Here is a 25276-nt window from a genome sequence, read left to right as displayed (position 1 = left end):
TGCTGGCTGGTCTTTCCTGGATGCTCAGATTGGTAAAAGACCATCCTGTGCTTGGAGAAGCATTATGGCTGCTAAGAGTGTGGTGGAAGAAGGAATTCGTTGGTCTATTGGCAATGGTGAGAGTGTGTAGATTTGGAAGGATAAATGGATTCCCAAGCCTGATACTTACAAAATCACGACTCCCATAAACCCCCTATTATACAATGAAAAGGTCTCAACTCTAATTGACAAGGAGAGGGCTGTGTGGAAATCTGAACTGGTTAATTCTATTTTTCTGCCCCATGATACTGAATCCATCTTGGCTATTCCCTTAAGCTCTGCGTCTCTTGTGAACCAGAGAGTGCGTCTCCTGTGAACCAGAGATTACGGTTCGCTACTGCCAATGGTGTTTTCTGAGTCCGTAGTGCATACCAGATAAGCCATAAGCAACTAACCAAGGTTGAAGTGGGAGAATGTTCGAGCAACACTAGGATGACAGCACTATGGAAGTCAATTTGGCAACTTCGCTGCCCAAACAAAATAAAAAACTTCATTTGGCAGGCTTGCAAAGATATTCTCCCCACCAAAACTAAACTCAAAGATCGTAAAATCCCATTGGAAGTAGAGTGTGACATTTGTGGGGGAGTAGAAACAGCTGGACATGTGTTTTGGGGCTGTGAACTAGCAACAGCTATGTGGCAAATGGCAAATCTCAAAGCTCCAGGCCTCACTGCCAACTCACCAAATTTCCTACTTGTTCTAGTGTGTTAAAGAGGCAAAGCCCAGCCAAGACCTTGAAACCTTCGCAGCATTAGCATGGTCCCTTTGGAACACTGGAATGCTGTTCGACATGGGGAAACCGGCAGAACCGCTTTGCAGATTTTTGAAACATCACGAGCCTGCTTAAATGAGTTCCAAACCTTATGTGTGCTTTCCCACCCTCCTCAGCCCATGACCCCAGCTTATGGAGACCACCTCCTCTTGGATGGTACAAGGTCAATGTTGATGGAGCTGTATTTAAAGAACTTGGACACTATGAGATCAGGGTGGTGGTTCGAAATGACAAAGGACAAATTATGGGAGCTCTTAGCAAACTACTTCCAAATCCACTTGATGCTCTTGAGACTGAAGCCAAAGTAGGTGAGATTGGCACGACATTTGCATGGGAGCTAGGCCTTAGAGAGATCATCCTTGAAGGGGATTCCCAAACTGTCAGGGTTGCCATTGCTAACCATGATCCGGGCCCAATCCAAGTCCATCATTTAATTGCTGGTATAAAGTCATAGGAATCCAAGTTCAAAGCATGGAAGTCTTCCTTCACTCGCAGAGGCGAGGACAAGGCAGCTCACCAAATGGCCAAATATGCCAAGCACATATCTGACTGTATTATTTGGGTGGAGGATACTCCCCCTATTATTGCTTCTCAAATCCTACATGATGTATCTGTTTTGGGTTTTAATCCCGTTTAATGAAAGCTTTCTAGCATTCCTTTCAAAAAAAAATTATCTTTTGAGAAGGGTAATTATTGGATACTCTCAAAATACCATAAATGTGTACTCCCCCCTAACATATAACTGTAGATCCCACTAATTAAATTTATGGTGGGATCCACAATTCATGTAAGAGGGGGGAGTATGCATTTATAGTACTCTCGAAGTATCTAATAATTTTCCCTTTCGAGAAAGCATTATACCAAGCAATAATTCATTAATTTTTGCAATAGCATTCTACTATTGTATCCTACTACTAGAAAATTCGCATTCTACTATTGTATCCCACTACTAGTAAATTCAAAGGATCTAAGACACTTTTTGTAATATAAATATCACACTATAGCTTGAAGTTAGGTAGAGTAAATTTTAGACAAGAAAAAACCCAAAGTTTTCTTCCATAACTTGTAACACGTCCATTTTACCATATGTCTCTCTATGTTCCTCTTCATTTATATAATAATAATAATAAATAAATAAAAAAGCTAACCGACTGCCCAAAAGAAAAAAAACTTACTACTTAACTAGCCATTTCAAAACCAAATTGTTGCGGTTAAGCTCCAGTCTATCCTCCAAATGCACTACCTCACATCACCAAATGCAGACATCAAGATAATTAAATCGATGATATCCTATACCACTATAAGAATTCAAACTAAGACAAGTGACAGAAAAATTACATAAACTTTTGAGAAACCAAAACATGTGTATGAAACTTAAAAGTCTGTTTGAGAGATGGTAAAGGAATGAGCTGTGGGTGCATCAACAGACGGTTTATATTTACTCCATGTTTCATGCATGAAATCTATTCTTCTTTCCCAATTCCAAAACGCAGGGTGGTTAACTATAACCTAGAAAGCACAGGTGCGGCTCTAAGGCTACTACACCCACACCTGACGCACATTGATGCGGCCTGCGGTGCATGATGCCGTTGACCGCGCCTCCGTGCTCCTTATTTTTTTTATTTATTTTTTTTTTATTTTTTCAGATTCATGCCAAATCGGGCCAATTCCAGCCGAAACAGGCCACCACCATTTCGTTGGCCTCCATTCTTCTGCTTTATGTGGCCTTGAGAGAGAAGGAAAAAAGAGAGAGAGAGAGAAAGATAAGGACGCCTGCTTCATGTGCACTTACCTAAAACTGTGACAGAGAGAGCAAGGAGAAAGTTGTGAACTGTGTATAGATTTTTGAATAGGTGTATTGGTATAAGAGATAAGGACTTGAAAAGTAAAAATGATAGAAAATGTTGGAACTTGTGAAAATAGTTAAAATACAAGTTTTGATTCTTTGATTTTATCGCCTTTACCCATCAGTTTTTATTATTCTTTAATACTTTGATTTTATCACCTCATTACTTTTTTTTTTTTGAAGGAAAATAATTTAATATTATAAATATGTTATTGGGCTAAAATTGGGGTTGTGTAAACATTATAATAATATATATAAATATGCTTTTAAATTTATTAATATATATTTACCATTACTCTTAAATTGGTATATGTTTACCATTATATAAAAAAAATATGCTTAGCAATATATAAAAAATATAAATATAAATATTTTTAATAATTTTTTAATTGCCGCACCCCGCCGCACCCGCACCCTACTTTTTAAAAAATTGTTTAGTCCTGCACCCGCATCTGCACCTGCACCCAAATCCGAATCCGCACCCATGCTTCAAAGACTATAACCTTCCAATGGGCGAAGGATGCGGAAGAATTTGACAATATATAATAAATGTTCTTTAAATCTTGAGGCAAATCACACGTCTTTTTAAATAGGATTACAGAAAAAATCAAGTGATTTAAGACCAAAAAGTCATCTCTTTAATTCCTTATTTAAGAATCCCTCATGTCAATATGCATTTCATACATGCGTCCAAAAGCTTCACCTCATATTCATTTCCACCCTTAAGCGTCTTTCTTCTCTTCATAGCATAATTAATAGGATGTTTTTGCCACTGCGACTGCGACTATGATTGCGATTGCCACTGCCCAGAAGAGCACAAAGTCTCTGGTGGGGGACCATAGGTTTCTACGATTGTCATCTAACCATTGATCAAGTGTACAATCAAATTGGAAAGAATTTAAGAAAGTATTACAGGAATTAACTTTTTGAATAGCGAAATGACGTGCATATACACTAAATTTGTAGTGCCTCTCCTCCTTATGCTCACACAAAATGGGATACTCAATAACCCGCTCACGCAAAATGGGATACTCTATGATAAGAGAAGTTTTGCAGCGCTGGTAAATTTGTCCATGTTAGACGAAGGCGACGACCCTACCAAAGTCGTCAGTCTCACCAACACGACCGTAGCGCGAGCAATGACAGAATAAGATCGACGGTCCCATCCTAAAACTGACAACAACACCTTTTTGGTCAACCGGCACCCAAAGGTGATGACTTGGATAGGTAGACAGGGATAAGAAGTAGACGGAATGCGCCAAGCAGGTTGAAGGGTATAGAACCTTTGATGAGCCTAACATGGCCTTACTTGGCCTACACGCATAAACATATAAGGAAATATCTTGTGCACCACACTCAACCCTAATCAAGAGAGTCCTATAAGGAAAGAACTCCGCAAAATACGCGACTTAGAGAGGATCTCTCCTACAAGGAAACATCTTTTTAACCAAAGTACGGATGTCAATCCTACACTACTATAAAAACCCCAAGACTCTCACAAATCAAGGCACGCATAATTTACCCTAGTTCTGGTACTCTAGAGTTATGAAAAGTTTTTTAACTTAACTTTCGGAGGGTCTTTGGCCAATACCGCACCGGTTTTCTCCTAGGGTTCTTCTTTGTTTATGTTTCGCAGGTCTTGTTTGGAGCACGTTAGTATTATGCGGCTTACTGACGATTTTCAGCATCATCACTCTATAACTACACGAGCACATAACAACTTTGATGTTTCTTTAAAGTAGACTTCCATATTTTTTGAGTTAAAAAAAAATGAAAATAAAATCACAAAAAGAAAGAGGAAGTTGAAAACTGTTCACAAAATGAATAAACTACACTGCTACTAAAAATGCAACAAAAGGATATAACAAGAAACAAAAAAAAAAAAAAAAAAAAAAGAGAATAAGTTGTTACCTGATATTGATAGATGAAAGATGGTGTGGGAGAAAAGAGTTTGAACTTGGCGCTGTTTACGCCAACCACAAAAGGAAACAACTAACGAGCAGAAGGCGTTTGCTGTGAAAATGGACTTTAATTCAAAGTTTTTGTGTTGTTTGAGCTCGAAGTCGGAGTGTAGGAACTAAATGTGAAATGAAAATAAAAATGAAAACAGGGCTCTTAGGGTTTGTGTGATCGAAGAGTATGATGAAATTTCTTAATAAAGGAACGGAACCCCTCACATTCTCCTCATGAAAACTTAGTAAGTGCAAAAAATAGGCTCAATTAAGTCTTAACATAGTTTCAAAATCCAAAATTTTAGATTTTTATTTTTTTTATTTTTTTTAATTACCAACTAATGTTCATCCCATTCCTTCCTACACGTGCACATTCACCTCCTTTTCCTAAAATTTAGCACATTATTTAGTAGCTCTTTGATTTTATTATTTTATCTTTAAATAAATTATTTTAAAAATACTTCCCCCAAGTATCATTTTTCTTTTTGCAAATTAAACTTTACTTTCTTCAAAAAAAAAAATTTGGGGGGCCGGGGGGGGGGGGGGGGGGGGGTGGTGGTGTTTCATTATTTACAAAATTATGCCAAGTTAGTTATTAAACTCAATCTTCCCCCACAATCAACAGGTAAAATTTTTTATTATCAAATAGGAGACATTAGGGATCCTATATTCAAATCCTATCTACCCAAAAAAAAAAAAAAAAATTTGATGTCTTTGCATGATATATAGTAAACGGTACATGTAATGAACCTCTAGGTTTCAAATAGGATAGTATCTAAAAAAAAAGTATAAAGAATATTAATCATATATTAATACAATTTCAAAAGATTATTACGCATGACTTAATGAAAGAAAATATTTGTCTTGAATTATATAAAATTGACTTGGTGAAACTAAATAAATAAAATAATAATAATAATATCATCTATAATAAATCATGTAGAGTTTCAAGTATAAATTACCAATATTTGTGTACTATTTAGTGGATTTAAAATTATTGATATATTTAGTTCAACCGATTGTAGTTGTTGTGACTATATTCTTGAGTGATGTGTAAATCTAAATTTATAAACATATATGTTTTTTTTTTTGTTAATTTAACATGCAAATGTGACAATTTATATGCTTGATCCACCTGAGGCCGAACCGTCAATTAGAATGTCAGGTGCAAACAGTTTTTATCAATCAGTTAGCAACACGTGGGAGAGTTCTCCACCTGAAGGGATTAGGTTCGGTGGTAATTCCATTAAAAACAGTAATAAACCTAGAGTCTAGAGACGCAAACTTTGTCACACTATACCACAGCATTTTTTTGGTTTAATCTTTTTGAGAAACAAACACACACACAAGGGAGAATTGGTATTGCCGTATTGGTTATAAACCTAGTGCACTGCTCTCTTTCTCTCTCTCTCTCCAACCAGTTTATAAGTAGAAAAAATTCAAGAATGAACTATAATGCAGCCCGAATCATGTGAGCTTGAGAAATGCACCAGTATATAGACAGTAAGGACACAATAACAATGAGCCACTCACAAAGAATTGGTAAAAAGTAAAAACATCAAATAAGATTCTTCTAGTTGAATTAGACGGGGTTGCAAATGAGTGGTGTTTAAATAGTTTCCGTTTACACAAATCCTCAAAATCAGACTAAATATTATACACATCCCTGATCTTCTTATGCATCTAGGCAAGACAACATAACAGGATAATCAGACAGAAATAAGGAATTAACATTAACACACCTATAACCTCTATACATCCCCTCCCCACCCCAAAATCTTATGTACTAGATTACAATGGAATTTAAGATGAAATGATACCTACATCACCCTAGATTTGGGAAGCTGCAAGAGGGAGAGCAGTCTCAACCACAGAAAACAGATTCATGGTAAAACCTCCTAACCCCCAGCCCCCCCATCTTTCTTCTTCTCTCTCTTCCCAGCTCTGAAAAATATACATATCAGATCAATAATTACTCTTGTGAAAACTGATGCCAAGCTCCTATTGCGCTTCAATCACTCTTCAAGCTTCTATTGTGCTTCAATCACTCTTTACACAAAGCTGCACTTCCATCAGAGGTTGGCTCATCAAATGAACTGGAGTTGAATCATCCATTTTTTTCTAATTGTAGATTTTCACTGGCTTCTCATATGTGTGACGATTCTGCAAAATCCAGATGAAGTCACTGCGAAGGCTCCAATTACTACTAAAATATTTACTTATATTTTACCTTCATCCATATTACTTTTGTCATTCCTTTTCAAAAGTGGGGAGGGTAAATTGGGCAGGGAGGTGCCCAGAAGTCCAAAACTTTCTCAAGTATATACAAAATTGCATAGTTAATACATATAATTGGATTATTAATTCTCCTTTAAACATTGTTCATGATCCAAAAGGATTATAAACTTCCATACCTTACCCAATAGGGAGGGAGCTGGTACCAATTGGTGTATTGTTCATATTATAACTACCCACTACTAACACTATGGTTCAGTGAGGTGTGAGTTTAAGTACCAGATGTAAGCAATTGTCATCTTAATTTATGCAATTATTCATTCACGAAGGTTTATTACTTCAATTTGGTCTCATTTTTCTATCAGGGAAAAATAATTTAGCAAGGGCTGTGAATACAGTGTCAAGGTCAATTTAGTAAGGGCTATGAATGTTCAGCACGAAAGTATCCAACACTATAGATAATTTTTCTCTTCCTTTCATTTGAAACACTTTCCAAACTCAACATAATACCTGTTTAAAAATATTCCAAGGCATTCACATACCTGATTAGCTGCATATGACCTTTTAGGAGCATTGTCAGTGTGTTCCAACCCAAGATACTGCTCCCAAGCACCATAAACATCCCTTCTCTGAAAATTGAAAAGTGATAAAAAGAAATGAGGACAGACAATTAAAACCACATGTAAATGACACCACTGTGGGCATGTTGAGTGGGATGGAGAACATGTGCATACCTGTCCTCTGTGTGTGTGTGCGTGTGTGTGTGAGAGAGAGAGAGAGAGAGAGAGAGACCTGAAACCGACTGGACACAATGTCAGAGTCCTGGAGATAATCTGGACGACCCAAAGACAAAAATGCGAACTTCCACTGAGCGGAACAAGAATGTTCATAAGGGGAACAAAGTGAGATTACATTCAACAACAAAATAAGAATATGGTGTTCTGTTAAACAGTCATGTGAAGCAAAATTAAGTAACATGCTAGGAAACAAGATGGACACAAAATAAGTCTGTCCCTGGGTAAGACAGTAACTGAGAAGACTTAAAGAAGAGAAAAATACCTTAGAAAACTCCTCATCAGGTACTTGCAACTTTTTCTGTATGCGCTCCTTAACTTCAGCTAATGTCTCACCCTCACGGATAACCAAGAAAAATGGTTCTCCAAAATTTTGAACCTGCTGTAAGATCCAAAAAACAATACAAAGTAAATAAATATATCCAATTACATATATTGGAAATTGATGTCTAGGTGAGAAGGCCTGAGATTCCGCCAGTGTCACAACATTGAATTAGACTTTATATATATATATATATATATATATATATATATATATATATATATAAAAGGCCACTTCATTTATGTGCCATGTAACGTAATATTATTGGATAAGAGCTTTGTTTTGTTTTTTGTTGAGTGTTTTTTTCCAGATAATCAAAATGATGCCATTTCCAAGTGTTACTTTATTTGAAACTATTTTATTAAAATTCTAAGAAATTTAAAACACTACCTACGTTACACCACTGACATAAATATTCTACTTTACACCAAAGTTATCCTCATTAAGTTTGAATAAGATTTCAAAAGTTCATTTAGCAAAATTCAAGATCTATGCATTACTGTTGTTTACAATTTTGTTTTATCCATGTACATAATATATATACATATATGTTTCGCTTGACAACAGATCTTTTATCGTTTAGTTTTATGACACCTTGTTGCTTAACTTTTGCTACGAGTTATATAATGGAATAATTTCTGCCATTATTATCTATTGCATTGTATTCAGGTGTGGATATTGTAAGTTCCTGATTATTAGCTTTTGTTAATAAGTTACAATTTAAAAAAAAAAAAAAATTATACTGACTTTATTTAGCCAAATAGTGATTGTTGAGTCAACTTTATAGTTCAGTGATAAAGCTTATTAATTCATGTTAAATATCATTAGCATTCTATAAGCAAACTATACCCACTCAACATTAGTAAAAAAAAAAAATCACATTAATTTTTTTCCAACTTTTACCTATTTATTTGTGAGCATGTAATTTTCACAACTTTAGATAATTTTTTATTGGTAAGTTAGACATGCATAAAATGGGTCTAGAACCCATGACCTGAGTCACCTAACCCTCCACATATATATATATACATTTGTTTTGATAAGTAATAAACACGGAGTATACAAGGGTGTACATATCAAATACAAAAATTACATAAATCAAGTAAATCCAAAATTGAAAAAAAGGGTTGGTTTCTCCACACTGAAAACCAGTCCAATAAGGTTCTAACAAAGAATAACTTGAGAGGAAATGTCTAAGTAGGAGAGGAAATGTCTTAGTAGGAGCTCATTGACTTTTTAGATAATTTTTTAATAATATTATGTTTTATATATATATATAAAATAAAATAGTCTTTGTTATTTAACATTTGCATTATACTTGTATTCTACACACAGTGAGTCTCAAACCCATGACATCACCCTCTCATTGGCTTAAAAGTCCATTCATATTGCTAATAAGTTTGATGAGGCTCCAAACATATTTTTATTTCTTCTTTGGTTTTTTTTGGGGGGGGGGGGGGGAGGAGGAGGGACATGTAAGGCCCCAAAGCCTAGGGAATTCCTAAATTGTTTCAATTGCAGTAGATAATAACGCTTCAGTTGCATCTTATTTGAGTGGTGGACACAGCTGGAGTCAGCAGTTTAGCTGATAACCTCAAAATTTGAAAGTCAAGAGTCCAAGAATAATTTCTTTGATACTTTAAATTCCCTTCTGAACAAGCAAACGATCTAATATCTTAGAGACAATTGAAGCAGTAAAGTTTGAAGTCCGTTCATGAAGTGTTGGTGTAAATGAATAATTTCCTTGACACTTTAACTTCCCTTCTAAACAAGGCGAGCATCAAATATCTTCGAGACCATGAAAAGAAAAGAAGCCATAAGTCCATTAATGAAGCTTTTGGGGGTTAAACAGAGGTCAGCTTTCCTGGGAGGAATATATGAGATGTAAAGGTAGCTCTAAAGGTTGGTTTCTTTGTATGAACAACAATGGACAATATATTGGTGTTGCATGTGCAAGAATAATGGGGAATCAGTTAAGCACCTTCTAAAATTATAGTTTTAGAATTTGGAAGGGAGATTTCATCAATAAAAAATTATAGTTCTAAAATTTGGAACGCTGTTCCATTGTGCATCTTGTGGACAATTTGGCATGAGCAAAATAGCAGAACATTTTATGGTATTGAATGCCCAAACCATGTCATCACATGGTCCATGTTGAGATGTTTGTATGACTAGTTGGCTGTTTCAGAAAATATCCCCTCAAGTTCTAAAAATATAGCTTAAATTTGAGATTGTAATCTTCCAGAAGTGGGATAAGGCACATCCTATGAATCTTTTCTAATTCTTCATATTAAATTATTAATAAAATTAATTTTTACTCATCAAAAAATGTATTCCCCTAATTGGTGCAAGAATAAAAAAATCTAAATTAACCAAGTGATAAACAAATTCATAGCACATGCGATTCAAAAATAACACCATCCCATGGTGATCCAAAAGTACTTACCACCTGGTTCTGAGCTGTGTCCTTCATAAAATGATAAACATGAATTAAGCGATCATGAGGACCAAGGTTTTTTTCCTCTTCAGGAACCTGTGGCAGCAAACAATCAAGATTAGAATCTTATGTGGACAAACAAAGTAGACATTCAGCATACTTAAAAGCACCAAATTTATGACACTAGTTTCACTACACAATTCAAGTTTATTTGGTCAGCCTAAGGCAAATCAGGTGATAAAAGCCATCTCAAAGACACATGCTAAGAGGTGGGGAGAAGGAATCCACTCATGAAATTAATCTCTCTCTTGCTTCATTGTACTTATACCATAACTCTAAATGCCTCTTAATATACTCCAAGGTGTCAAGCATGCATCAAAAGAGTATTATTAATAAGTTCAACTATCCTACATGCATCAAAAGAGTATTAATAAGTTCAACTATCCTACATGTGTTAAATAAGGAGAGTTAGCAAGTGATAAGGTGTCTTCTAATTTTATGGCCACCTAACTACCTCTTGTACAGGCAATTCTGGAGCAAACATCAGGCCAGGGTCTTATCTCCATATCATGTTTCACAAAACTCAAATCAAGGCATAAGACTAGTCCACAAAAAAATAAAAATAAAAGCACTAATTTTTTTTGGGATAAGTAACGAAATTTAATTGAACAAAAAAGGAAACACCCGAGTACATTGGGGGTGTGCTCGAGGCGCAGTACAATCAATCTTTCAAATTACAATGCTCAAGCAAGTCTAAGAAATTAGGACAGTGACAAGGATTAAAAGCAACACTCCACTCCCATAGAGTATGAAAAAAGAGAGATTTAATCTCAATAATAGGCTGTTCACATCCATCAAAGCATCACGCATTTTGTTCCCGCTAAAGACAACATAATGCCATGCAGCACGGACCTCAAAAAATTTGTGTGTCTAAAAAGGAGCCTTCAAGCTGCTAATAATTCAAGGATCCTCTGAGGCATAACCCAAGAAAGACAAAAAAAAACTCCATGCCTATGTCCATAGCTCATACGCTACGGGACAGTGAAGAAGAAGATGATCCACTGGGTCCCCTTCATTTACAATACAAAACCACTCTACAACAATAATACCTATCTTCCGTAAATTGTCAGAAGACAAAATCTTCGTAAGGCAGTCCACAAAAAGAAGGTTACTCTAGGGGAAACCTTTGATCACCACACCATCTTCTAGGCAAATGATGTGCCAATATTCCAGAAGAGGGAAAAGTATTACCCACGAACCTCAAAACCCTGACTCTCCAACAAAGTTTATCAGGACCCTCACCTTTCATGGAGGTGGAATAGATCAGATCCATAAAAGTGGTCAAAGTCTCCAACTCCCAATCTTGGACAGATTAGAGAACTGAACATCCCAATTAGGGATATGCACACCTCCAATATAGAAGACTCCTTATCACAACTTATATATACACAAAAATATTTTTAAGTTCACAAACATACAACAATATATATAAATATATATATGCAGATTATTATAGCTATAACCCAAATGGAACACCTGTATTGACCAGTACCTCAATATTTCATTTCCTCTGACCAAACTGAAACGCCAGTAAAGAATTTATAACTTTGATTTGAGCACCTGCCTAGCAGAAAAGTAAACTTACCTCCTCAGCACGTAATGTCCAGTATTGATCATTAATATTCTCAATCTTTTCACTGAGTGGGAAGATCTGCAAATCAACAGGCGCAGAATTACAGAAAATTTTATACATGTAATATTGTAAAACCCTTATGTTTAACAAAGCAGGTTCATTTCTATGTTATAGACGAAACAGAAGAATTAAAAGGTTTTGAAGCCCATACTATTTTTGGTTCATGCTTGATGTTGTAAACTGTTATGTAAAATGTGATCTATACCATCACATATGCTCTCTCACTTTATCCTACCTAGGCTCAATGTTGGGAAATCTTTTGTAGTGATGCAGCCAGAAAAGAGTTGAGGAAAAAAAATATTCAATTCAATGTGGAGTCTTCCTAAAACCTTTCATAGGCTAATTTAGTTATTACTAAGTCTTAATAGTTATTAGCTTAGCAAAAAAAAGTCTTAATAGTTATTAGGGTTAGAAAGTTGCTAGTTCAGTTTTAATTAAGATATACTAAAATATGGGCAATCTGGTAAATTCTTTTTTTTTTTTCTTTTTTTTGGGGAATAGGCTGCGTAAGGGCAATCTTAATTAATTTTCTTTGTTATTAGGAGTCCTAGTCTTTCTAAGAAAAGGTTACTTAGGAGTCCTATCCTTTCTAGAAAAGAGTTGGGCAATAGCCGATATAAAGGCTTCTATGTAGTCAATAAAATTAACATAGAAAGATAGAATTTTTTTTTTTTTTTTGATAGGTAAGAAAAATATATTCAAAAAACTGCTAGATGCCAAAAAAACACCAGCAAAACAAAGTACAAAAATGAAAAGAAACAAAAAGAAAAACAAAAAAGCATTAATTACAGAGAAAAAGAGAGCTAAGGAAAAAAGGAATAGAGTCACTAGAAGTGAGTCCCCAAGCCCTAGCCCAATCAAAAAGGGAACCAGCGAAGAGAGCAAGCAGCTGGTCTTCAGATCTATCCAGATCCTCAAACGTCCGCCGATTGCGTTCCCTCCAAATGCACCACATCAAACAAAGCGGAACTAGATTCCAAATGTTAGATGAATGCTTTCCCAACCAATTCCACCAACTAAACAGACAATCTTGCACCGTACGCGAGGGAACCCAAGGAATCCCAAAAGTCCTAAAGACAAAACACCATAGCCGATAAGCCTTTCCACAATGTAACAACAAATGATCCACTGTCTCACCGCAACAACGACACATAATGCACCAGTCAACAAAATCAAAGCCCCTGAGACTTAAGATATCTCCTGTGAGGATCCTATTCCAAGCGGCTGTCCAAACAAAGAAAGAGACACGCCGAGGAGCCTTTACCTTCCAAATACCTTTCCAAGGAAAAGCAATGGAAGAAGAGCCATGTAACTTATGATAATATGAGCGGCTAGTGAAATCTCCATTTTTTGTCAAGATCCATCTCAAACGATCACCATTAGTCACAGAAGGAACATAGGAAGCCAAGAATCGAAAGAAATCATCCACCACATCTACCTCCCAATCATTAGGATCCCGAATGAAACGAACATCCCAAGTTCTCCTATCCCCTGCTCCTTGACATATCAGAGATGATTCTACGGATGCCTCTTTGTTTGCAGCAAAGTTGTACAAGGTTGGAAAAGCCGAAAGGAGAGGGAGATCTCCGCACCACCTATCTGACCAAAATTTCACTCTATCCCCCACCCCCACCTTATACTGGACATATTTGTTAAAAACTTCCCAACCCATCCGGATACTTCTCCACAAACCACACCCATGAACACCCCTTCCCAACTTAGAGGTCCACCCCGCCCATTCTTCCCCAAATTTCAAAGCTACCACCCTCCTCCAAAGCCTATTCTCCTCAATCCCAAAACGCCAAAGCCACTTTCCTAGTAAGGCTTTATTGAAAGTGGTCAGTTTCCTAATACCCAAACCACCATTAGCAATAGGCAAACAAACCTTATCCCAACTCAATAAATGAATCTTAGAATCACCCCACAGGAAGTCCCTTTGAAGCTTCTCAATTTTGTTGGCCACATGTGTAGGAATGGTGAACAAAGATAAGAAATAGGTGGGAAGACTAGAAAGCGTACTTTTAAGCAGTGTCAACCTACCACCTTTAGATAAATACAACTTCTTCCACCCTGTCAGCTTCCGTTTAATTTTCTCCAAAATAGGGTTCCAAATAGAAGGGGATTTATGGGACGCTCCCAACGGCATACCAAGATACGTCATTGGCAAGGCCCCAATCCTACAACCCAAAAACTCTGCCAAAGCCTGCATATTATTTACCTCCCCTATAGGAACAATCTCACTTTTAGCTACGTTAACCTTCAAACCAGTCACAGCCTGAAAACCAAGAAGCAGCAGCCGAACATGAAGGATTTGCTCCACCTCTGCATCGCAAAACAAGATAGTATCATCCGCAAATAGCAAGTGGGAAACGCATTCCCCTCTACCCCTCCTACCATCTGCCTTAAAACCACTAAGTAAACCTGCCCCCTCCATTCTCTTCACCATCCTACTAAACACCTCCATCACAACTAAAAATAACAAGGGAGACAGTGGATCACCCTGTCTCAATCCTCTAGAACTGCCAAAGAAATCAGCTGGAGACCCATTAACCAAAACAGAGAACTGCACTGTCGAGATACAAGTACGAATCCAGCTACACCATTTCTCCCCAAAGCCCATTTTCTTCAACAACTTCAGAAGCGCCTCCCAATTCACATTATCATAAGCTTTCTCAATATCTAACTTACAAATCACCCCCGGAATCTTACTCTTCAATCTGCTATCAACACACTCATTGGCAATAAGAACTGAATCAAGGATTTGCCTACCTCCCACAAAACTATTTTGAGATTCAGATATCAATTGATCTAACACCATTTTCAATCTATTAGCCAAGACCTTGGCCAAAATTTTATATAAACTCCCCACCAAACTAATAGGTCTGAAATCACGAATGTTGGAGGCACCATTTTTCTTAGGAATCAAAGCTATAAAAGTAGCATTAAGAGATTTCTCGAACTTACAATGCTGATAGAACTCTTCAAAGACTGCCAAAACATCTCTTTCTACTACCCTCCAGCAATGATGGAAAAAAGCCATAGAAAAACCATCTGGACCTGGGGCTTTATCCCCTTCCATATCTCTAATCACTGAAAGAATCTCATCTTTCTCAAACCTCCTCTCCAACCAAACTCTCTCCGACTCCCCTATTTGGTCAAACTCCAGACCTTCCACAAAAGGTCTCCATTCCTCAGACTCTTGATAAAGGGTTTTATAGAATTGAACTACCTGAGCAGCAACTTCTGCTCCATCCTCATAGATCACCCCATCCACTTCTAAGAAACTTAGGTGGTTAGACCTTCTATGAGAATTAGCCATCTTATGAAAAAACTTAGTATTATTATCTCCCTCCTTAATGCACAACATTCTCGATTTTTGTCTCCACGAAATCTCCTCTAGAGAAAGAAGCTGTTCAACTTGCGACCTCGCTTCATTTCTCTCAACTCTCTCCGTCTCAGTGAGACCAAGAACCCCTTCCTTAGCGTCTAAAACCTCTAAAGCCCCCAATAATTCTTTCTTCCTACGCCCAACATTGCCAAACTCTTGACGATTCCACTGAATAATGTCTTCTTTCAACGCTTTCAATTTTCTAGCAAACACAAAACTAGGTGTGCCCGAAAAAGAATGGCGATTCCACCAAGAGTCAACCCTATCAACAAACCCATCCGTCTTCAACCACATATTCTCAAATCGGAAGGGACTTTTCCCTCTCGCCATACCCCCTGCCTCCAAAAGAATAGGAAAATGATCTGAAACAGTTCGTGGAAGAATACGTTGGATCACATCCGGAAAGTGATGCTCCCAATCATGAGACACTAGAGCCCTATCAATCCTAGACATAGAAGGATGGACAGTGCCACTAGACCATGTATAACTCCCTCCCTCCAACGGCAAATCAATCAAGTTTAAATCATCAATAAATTCAGAAAACTTTTCCATAGCCGGAGTAAGACGAGACCCACCCCTCCTTTCGCTAGGGAAGCGGACAACATTAAAGTCCCCAAAACAGCACCAAGGAACATTCCAAAACTGCTGAATACCAACCAACTCATCCCATAAATCACCCCTCAAATTATTATCATTTGGGCCATACACCCCTGAACAAGCCCAAATAAACCCATCCCCCACACCTTTCCACTGAATCGACACCGAAAATAAGCCCACTAGAACTTCCAACTTTTCTAAAACCCTCCTGTCCCACATAAGCAAAACCCCACCAGCCGTCTGATCGGCATCTAAAGCCGCCCAATCTGCATACGGACAGCCCCATATACTGCAAACCAGCTGTCTATCTATACCAACCAGCTTTGTTTCTTGAAGGCAAACAATATCACACTTCCACTCACGCAACAAATTTCTCACTACCAACCGTTTCTGAGGGTCATTCAAACCTCGAACATTCCAAGAAATCATCTTCAGCATCATAAAGACTATAAGGCCCCACAACTCCCTCTACCTCACTAACAACACACTATCTCCCATCATAGTTAACCGTTGAGATTAGATTCCTCAACTCTCTTTTCCCTTTACCCGTGGAGGAGGCTGCTTTTTGGATAGCATTAGCTTTCTTCCGTTGCTGGTTAATAACTGCCATCTCCCTTTCTAGCCTTTGAAGATAAGCAATACACAATTTTTCATCACGATTCGCAGAAAGCCCAATCACTTTACAAAAGCCTGGGATTCTGTTCTTCACCCAACTAGAAACATCCAGAGTATTTCCAACATTCAATACCTCAGAATTTTTCAACATCTCAGAATCATTGTGCACTTCCATCGTCAGAGCCAGCCCCGGAGGGATAATAGTAAACAATGGGTTACAAACTGTCAAATTCTCCTCCTCACCCAAAACCACTTCTGAGAGAGCCATTTCCTCCACCGTTGAGACACCCAAAACAGGTAGGCCACATCCTGACTTCAATTCCATCATCGCTGAATTGGGCTGCCCATTCTCGCCATCATCCATCTGCCTGGTTCCTTTATTATCCACCCCTTGTATCAGAAGCTCACTGCTCACACTTCCAACTTTATCCACACTATTGACCCCAAAATCCACGAAACCCGCACCGGATAGTCCCTTAAGGCTGTCTGCCAAGTACCTGCCCTTCGAGGTATGAGAATTTGCCTGGACAGTATTGCCCGGAGCCACTGCGAAGTCCTCGGAGCTCAACCCAGTGAAGGGACAGCCAATCTGAGCCACCGCGGGTCCGTTGGAGTAAAACCCAGCAGAGAGAAAGCCCTTGAACTCCATCGGAGCCACTAGAATTTAATAAAATTCAAGTAGCATATTTAAGCTTTGACAGTGTGATTGCCAACAATTTATCTTTCTTTGTATCTTGTTCATTTGTTGTTTCATCACCAAACAACCATTAAATTCCCTCAAGATTAATTCAAGAACCAGTCTTTTATTCACCTAATCCTACCTAAACCCCTCAACATCAAAACCTATTCAAGAATCCTAATATAGTACTGATTCTATCCTGCATTATCACTACAATTCAGGATGCAAGTATTGAGAAGTTAACAGGAGGATTGCATATGGAAGAAATAATTCTTATAACATATGGAAGGGAATCTTGGTATTTCATTAATCTAAAAAAAAAAAAGAGTACAAACTTGCCACTTCAATGAAGAACCTGAAAGAAGAGGAAAACAGGCTTGAGGGGGGAGAGAGAACAAAATCATAGGGATAGAATCAAACATGCTTCAATATGCTTCAGGGTGCAAAAAGAAGGAAGAACTAAAATTCAAAGCTGATGAATTCCATAAACAGTTACAGAGGAACATATAAGAAAACACCAATAATGTGGATAAAACACCAATTATTTGGACAAGTATTGAGAAAATAATTGAGATCAACTCTGAGTAAATTTTTAACACCATTTCAACATTTATCACCAATATTTACTATTTAGACTCACATGGAATCCAAGTAACAAAAGAAATTTGGGGATTGAAAATATCTTCTACAACTGCTAGATAGCTACAAATTTTTTTTTTTTAATAAGTAACAAGTTTTATTGATATCAAAAAAGTAACACCCTAGTACACAAGGAGTGTACAAAGGGTCAACAATTCAAGTACAAAAATTACAAAAATCAAGGAAATCAATAAAAGAAGGGAATGATTGGTTTTGCAAAGCAACCAACCAATCCAATAAAGTTCTAAAAAATAACTTCAAGTCTGATATGGATCTCTCATTATCTTCAAAACACCTACTATTTCTCTCCCTCCAAAGACACCACATTAAGCAATGGGGAACAATTAACCAAATATAACCATTTCGATGACAACCAAGCTAGATAGCTACAAATTTTAGAAATAATTATTTAAATACTCAAACCAAAAAACTTGTAGTTGCATGAGTTGAGTACTTAATCAACAATTGTTTAATTCATATAGTAATTTACTGACAAGAAATTTTAAAATGCATTCATTTAGTGAGTTGAAATAATGAGTAAAATAAACAATAACTTGTAAAATGCTTCCATACAGGAAACAAAGAGATTCAAAAGGTACATTATAATTTTATCATCACGTGCTTCTGGATACATTGGAGAAGTAATTCATCTTCACAATTAGACATTTCCATTCAGAAAGAATATAAATTCGAACAATATCCTTTACCTTATAGATCTTGTGATAGAAAACTTCAAGCAATCTGAGTTCTGCATTGGGATGAGACAACTCTACCTGTTCCAAATATAGTCGCAACAAACAGATTTTTTTTTAAAATTCTTTTTTCTGATGCATATGAATTTGGTAAATAGCAACAATGGGGATAAGAAAGTATGATTGATTAAAATTTGAATCACACGTCCAGTTTTGGAATGCAAAAAACTGCAAGATTACCTTCGTCTTTAGGTCATTAATAACATCTCCCACAGTGCTCTGTTTTGGTAATCTAATAGTATGAATCACTACCTGGCAACACAACAGTAACACGTTAAGTGGCACAGAACTCAGGCTGATACAACCAAAACATAACTAAGAGATCAATTGTTATCTTCACTTACTTCATCCTTTGTAGAATGATGAAAAGCAACTTTCAAAGTTTTTAGGCCTTGCAATTCTGGCAGGGGTATATCCAATACTTCATAATAGAGAATATCAGAAGTCTAGGAAGAAAAGAGAATACATGCTTTTATCAGCCACTGAGTCACATTGGAAAAAATGAGGGTCACAAGTCCAAAACAAGGTAAAACCCATATGATAAATTACCTGATTGTAGTGGACTAGCATGTCAGACAAATGTTCCACTCCTCGGTACTTAATAGGCTGGGGTTTAGGTTGCTGGGAATAACAGTTATGAGATGTGAGCCTGATTTTGGATGGATCACCCAAGCCAAGATGCTGGGCTACTCTTTCCACGACGTCATCATAATCATGAAGTTTTGACCTAGAAAATTACAGATAAAGAGGAACACATGCTAATTAACTGATTCACCCAATACAAATTACAAAATAGCTGCAGAGAAAGTTCCATGTATAAGACAAACTTACAACTCAAGACAGAATTCATCCTCCTTTGGTTTCTCCAAAGATCGAAAGCGAACAACCTATTGATAATTATTTATAAAGTTAAAGTAAAAGTTACATCCAATGAATTGAAAAAATAAATAAATAAAGAAATGAAAAAGAAAAATAAATCTCATAGAATAGTTATATTATAATAATTCATCTCTAAGATGCCAGCACTTTTCTATCTTCCCTACTTAAAACATTAGCTTCAGAACACAGATTATTAGTTCGTTTTAAATATTAAAGCAGAGTGTCTTAATATTCTTGCAGTGCATAGACCATCAGAAAATATGAACTTGACGCTTAATAAAAATTTGACAAAAGATGGCATAATAAAAATGTAAAAAGAGAGGGGAAAAAAAAAAGTGAACCTTCCTTAGGCATCCATAAGCTAGTCTCTCTATTTACCTGATGTTGGGAACATCTCTTTTTGAGAAAGCACTAACTCACATCACCAAATGCATACCATAGCCTTTTATTATAATGAGCTTCCAAGAATTAGCATATCAAACTTGATAAGTCTGTTAAGAATAGTAGACAAAAGAGCTATACCCTCCCTCATAATCAAAAGAAGCATCCACCATTAAATGGAAGACACTAAAGAAAATTATAGAGGGAACCCCTCTTACAGGAAGCATCTTTTATCCATACTTCAGGAACACCCTTAGCATACATCAAGATCACTAGATCGATGATATCCTATACCACCATAAGAATTCAAACTAAGACAAGTGCCAGCAAAACATACACTATTGAGAAACCAAAACATGTATATGAACCTTAAAAGTCTGTTTGAGAGCAGGCAAAGGGAGGGAAAGGAATGAGCCGTGGGTTTTGCTCTGGAAAACAACATTGTCAACAACCGTGTGTGCTCTTGCGAATGGATTAGTGGAAGCCATTAGTTCGTTAGTAGGAATTTCGAATGGAATTGTTAACTATTCATAATTCGTGAAATTTTCATTGTTCATTTGACAAAATCTTTGAGAACTCTAAATACCATTAACATCTCAACTCCCATCAAGAGCAAGAATTCTAACTCTCATCTTTTAGGTAGGAAAGCCAATTCTCACATATCTTATATATGTGATGATTGCTATTTTAATACTTTTTTTTTTAATACTTAAATCCACCTTTTAAATTTTTTTTCTTTCTTAAAAACTAACAACGTAGATTTAATTTCAGAACAAAAATATATATTTTCCACAGATGTTTATTAATGTTCAAGGATATTTTTATGACTTAAAAAAATTATCCACAACGGTAAAATTATCCAAAATAGCATGTATAAGATTATTTTAAGAAATTAAAATTAAAATTTTTAAATGTGACATTTTCTATAAATCTATACTATTCTTCAAGAGGATTCCTCGCTATAATGTACACTTTTCAGCTGTTAAAAAATAAAAAATAAATAAATAAAAACCTACCTAATGAAGTCTTAGAAAAGTTTAAATAATAGGTCAACTAAGTAAAAAATACAAATTTTCAAAATCCTAAATTTGGAATTTGTAAGAAAAACTATAATAAATTCTGCTCATCCCTTCCCACTCAAAAACAAGCACATTTAAATTTCCCACTAACCCACATCTCACCGTCCTTAATAAAATTTAAAATAACCATAACTGCACAAAGATTAGCTTCACAAATTGAAGACTTATCCCACAAAAATGTCACTAGCTGCATTTTCTATTTCACTCTGATGCAGGAGACACAAAAAGAAATTAATTATAAATTTAGTTTTATCTTATTTTTGCAAGGCAATTGTATTTTTATTGATATTTTATTTTAGGACCTAGTACTCCAGTAGGTTTATGAGTGCTTTTATTTAAAGTTAGGCTTATTTTTGTAATAAGACAATTAGGGTTTCCTACGGCTATTAGAAATAAGGCTTAGTATTTCTATATAAACAAACTATGTACTCTATGAAGGAGACTTTGATGAAATGAAATTTTGAATTGGAAGAATTCAATTGTTGGGTTCTGATTCCTAGCAACTTAGGTACTGATTCCCAATTTTTCTTTGCTTGATGTTGATTCTAGGCAAGTCCCCAAGTTGAGATTCTTAGGGTTTATCATTTTATTTTGTTCAATTTTCCCCTTTATCCCCCCATTTGATGTTGTCTGGCATCAGTGCCATTTCATCTTAAGGCCATCAGGCTAAACCTCACCACATGCACCCCACCTAATGAATATAAATGGCTGGGTAGGGATTTTCTGGCCCAAAAAAAATTGTGTCAATCTGAACCTGACCAATTATCAAACAGGTCTGGTATGGGTAGAAAATTTTCAACCAAAACATGAGTACATCCAGCGCAATGCATCCTAATCAGCAATCTTATAAAGAAGACCTGCCAACCCGCCTGAATCTGGCAGAAATAAACAGACCGGGAAAACATCATTATGACCCAACAAAATGGTGTAAACTAGAACCCAATCCAATACATAAGCTGGTTAAGCATGAGTCAAAGGATTAACCAGACATGACTGTATACCAGTTCTACTGACATAGAACAAATATTAGCCCCCTAGAAGATTTCAAAACACTACCATAGTCGTTATATATTGTTTGGGCTTGTCTATAGTAGAATTTTAACTGACTGTTTGAATTTAGGAATTGATAATGTACTTTTAAAAAAACAAGTGCTCAAACTTGGCAACACAAGCAAATGCAGCATGCAAGGTTGGTGCACCGTGAAGACCACATACCCACAATAGTGCAAAAGCTCAACATGTAGCATAAAAACATGGAGATCCTGATCTCCGAATTGTAAAGGTTCACTCTGTACCTGACGATTGTGCACATAATCCAAGAATGAAGGAACATCTGGATAGCGACATTGATCACTGCTTCCAACTTGAGGGGATTTCTGAAAGCAAACGATGTCCCCGTCTTCGAGCTGAAAAATGCAAATGAAAATAAGGCCATAAAGAAAGTAGATAGTGATTCGATACAGAAGACAACTATAGAGAAAAGGTAAGGAGCAAACAAACAGAAAATTCATGAAATACATCTGAAAAAAATTCCCAAAGCAAAGCATTTGCAATTAGTCGTCTATAACATACCTGACTCGAACGGAAAGTCACCTTCTTGTCAATGCGTTCACACATGATAGTAGGTTCAAACTTTATTTCCTGAATATCAAATAGGATGAGTAAGGTAACAGCTGAAATTAGATAAGAAAGAAAGAAAAAGTTAAACTTACCTCATAAAGTTCAATTTCTTCTTCAGCACTGAATCCAGCCATTTCATTTAGTTTTGGCAATATTTCCACTGGCTTACCACTACCCTTAACAAAAAGCCTCCCAACATATCTGACATTATAGAAGAAAAGCATGAGTGCTTTCTGCAACTCTAACAAGGAGGGAAGAAGGAAAGAGAAACTACCGGAGCTCCTCTTTCGATGGGTCATATAGCTTAAAGAATAGCAGAATATCTTCTTTCGTCCTTTCAGGAGGAGGAACAGGCTGCAAATCCTGAGTGATTATGCAGATCAGTAACAGCACAAAAGAGAGAATCCATGCCACTCAATGATAAACCAATTCCAATAATATTTATCAAAAGATCTACTCAAACAACCAGAGGGGGATCACCTCATCAGATATGAAAGACAACATTACCTGCCCAAGTTCTACTTCTAGAAACAGCTTAAGTTCTGCATTATTTGCCTTATTGGAAACCTCTCTCAACTGTCCAACCTACAATGCACAAAAGTGTCATAAAACATACATATTTTCCTACCATCAACAGGCTAAGGCAACCATGTTATCAAACGAACATGAATAGCTGAACAATCAACAGTTATATCACACACTTTAAATATATGTTCTTTAGTGTCTGTTTGCATGCAGCTGAACCATAAATTGCAGAACTATTTAGATCATGATTTTTAGGTCAAACATAAGAGCTGTATATAAAGTTTCTTGACAAAAACGCAAAATACATATAAAATACTGTACATAAATTTGGCAAATTAAGGAAATTCCACCATACATTTCAAAATGCATGCTAGAAGTATGTCTGTGTGATGTGCCAATTTTCAAAGACAGAAGTCCTACAAATCATAGATCTGCTAGATTCATACAGTCTGTCAAAAAACTACTCAAAATTTTAAGGAAATGCATAGTAATCCAGCCCAAGATCATCATGCCATCAAATAACAAAATCAGATGAACCAAATTCAATGCTATATATTGATAAGTAATGTGATTTCATTAAAACTCAAAAACAATATACCGGAAACACACATGCAAAGGAAACAAAGCAACAAAAAAGAGCAAAAAATAAAAGCAGGCCAGCCTCATCAGCTAATAGCTAAAGGGACTACAAAATCCAAAAAAATAAGCCGTAGAAACCAAATGCATTAATATTAATCCGCCTTCATAGATGTACAACTTAAAATCCCACTTCCCTTAAGTCTTTCTCAACTATCTGGGAACACGCTCCTCATCATCTATATGCCCATCAAATTTGCAACTTTCACTCATATTAATTTAAACCTCTCTCTAACTTGTAATATCATTTGAATCAAAATCGGTCTTTCACACTAATGCATTCACCAGATATATGGTCATTTGTTTTGCATTGTTTTTTTTTTTTTTTTTTTTTTTGGGTGATTCTTAGATCCATGATTGATCTTCTGGAATGTTGTCAAGGACATTTTCATTGCCACAAAGTAGCTGAGGTGTGGCAAGCCCTGCCTCTTTGTGTCATGCAGGATTTGTAGTATGAAAGAAACAAGAGGTCCTTTGATGGAATTGAAAATCCTATTCTTCTAATCAAAGAGCATAAGAATTGGATGAGTGCCTGGGGGGGCATCCTTTGATGTCTTTTGTTGATTTTTTTTTTGTTTTTTTAGCCTCCTTTTTGGATATGTATTCTTTGAAATGGGACAGTTCACAGCCTATGTCAGCCCCTTTCCTTTCTTCAATAAAATTTTTCTTAAAATTTTTTTAAAATAATAATAGATAAAATAAAAACCATAATGCATTCACCAGTTTTTGTTGCACATGTCCAAACCATCGTAATAGACTCGACCTAAACTTTCAATGAATATCTTCAATCATGACTACCATATCTGGAATTTTGCCTCACACACCATGGTATTCTCATTTTAATTATAATTATGAAAATGACATCTTGATCACGCAACATCAATATTGTAAAGCATAGCCGTAATCCACCCAATCGACTTCTTCTTGAACTTCATTGATCACCACCATAGGCTTCTCCTTGAAGGTGAGCTTCTCATTGAAGAATATCTCCCAACCCGGATAACATTACAAAACTTTATTGTCAACCTAATAAGTATTCTAAGGTCACATGGTATCTCAACTGCACTCACAAACTTCATCCATCCTACCCTAATCCTATGGATAACATCCTCCAAAAAAATATGAACGAAAAGGATTTAATCTAGATATATGAAATTTTAAATCATGATGAAAGATTCCTCTGATTTCGTTTGAAAATATAGAAGACAAGACCCAAAAAAATTATCAGCCATTCAAATATTACAATTTTCACAAGATAAATGACAGAAATTATTTTCATTTCTGATTAGACCATCTTTATGGATGATTGAACAAAGAAATAACTAGGGTGAACATTCTTTGATACATCCTGAAAATCATATTTTATTATCCTCATCTCGTCTAATTATATTAAACT

At 36.2% G+C, this 25276-nt stretch overlaps 1 protein-coding gene across 6 annotated transcripts in view; it reads right to left on the bottom strand.

Moving 5' to 3' along the window:
* Positions 1-6148: 6148 nt before the first annotated feature.
* LOC115983684 (ubiquitin carboxyl-terminal hydrolase 12-like) overlaps positions 6149-25276 on the bottom strand; it is a 44459-nt gene continuing 25331 nt past the window's right edge. For 4 of the 6 annotated variants that reach the window (XM_031106417.1, XM_031106419.1, XM_031106421.1 and 1 more), the window contains exons 17-32: positions 23227-23304; positions 22994-23082; positions 22812-22920; positions 22672-22740; positions 22395-22505; positions 19592-19647; positions 19310-19487; positions 19105-19206; positions 18941-19012; positions 18716-18781; positions 12043-12108; positions 10407-10493; positions 7904-8020; positions 7637-7711; positions 7387-7473; positions 6149-6772 (exon numbers count right to left, since the gene is read on the bottom strand). In XM_031106417.1, coding sequence (XP_030962277.1) covers positions 6731-6772; positions 7387-7473; positions 7637-7711; positions 7904-8020; positions 10407-10493; positions 12043-12108; positions 18716-18781; positions 18941-19012; positions 19105-19206; positions 19310-19487; positions 19592-19647; positions 22395-22505; positions 22672-22740; positions 22812-22920; positions 22994-23082; positions 23227-23304 — 1404 coding nt within the window. In that variant the 3' untranslated portion in view covers positions 6149-6730. The remainder of the gene's footprint in view (positions 6773-7386; positions 7474-7636; positions 7712-7903; positions 8021-10406; positions 10494-12042; positions 12109-18715; positions 18782-18940; positions 19013-19104; positions 19207-19309; positions 19488-19591; positions 19648-22394; positions 22506-22671; positions 22741-22811; positions 22921-22993; positions 23083-23226; positions 23305-25276) is intronic. The other 2 variants (XM_031106420.1, XM_031106422.1) reach the window with 2 other exon arrangements.

The sequence above is a fragment of the Quercus lobata genome, chromosome 4, assembly GCF_001633185.2.
Source record: "Quercus lobata isolate SW786 chromosome 4, ValleyOak3.0 Primary Assembly, whole genome shotgun sequence".
In the NCBI taxonomy this organism is placed as follows: domain Eukaryota; kingdom Viridiplantae; phylum Streptophyta; class Magnoliopsida; order Fagales; family Fagaceae; genus Quercus; species Quercus lobata.
Note: the sequence above shows the minus strand (reverse complement) of the source record. Positions and strands in the feature narration are given on the sequence as shown.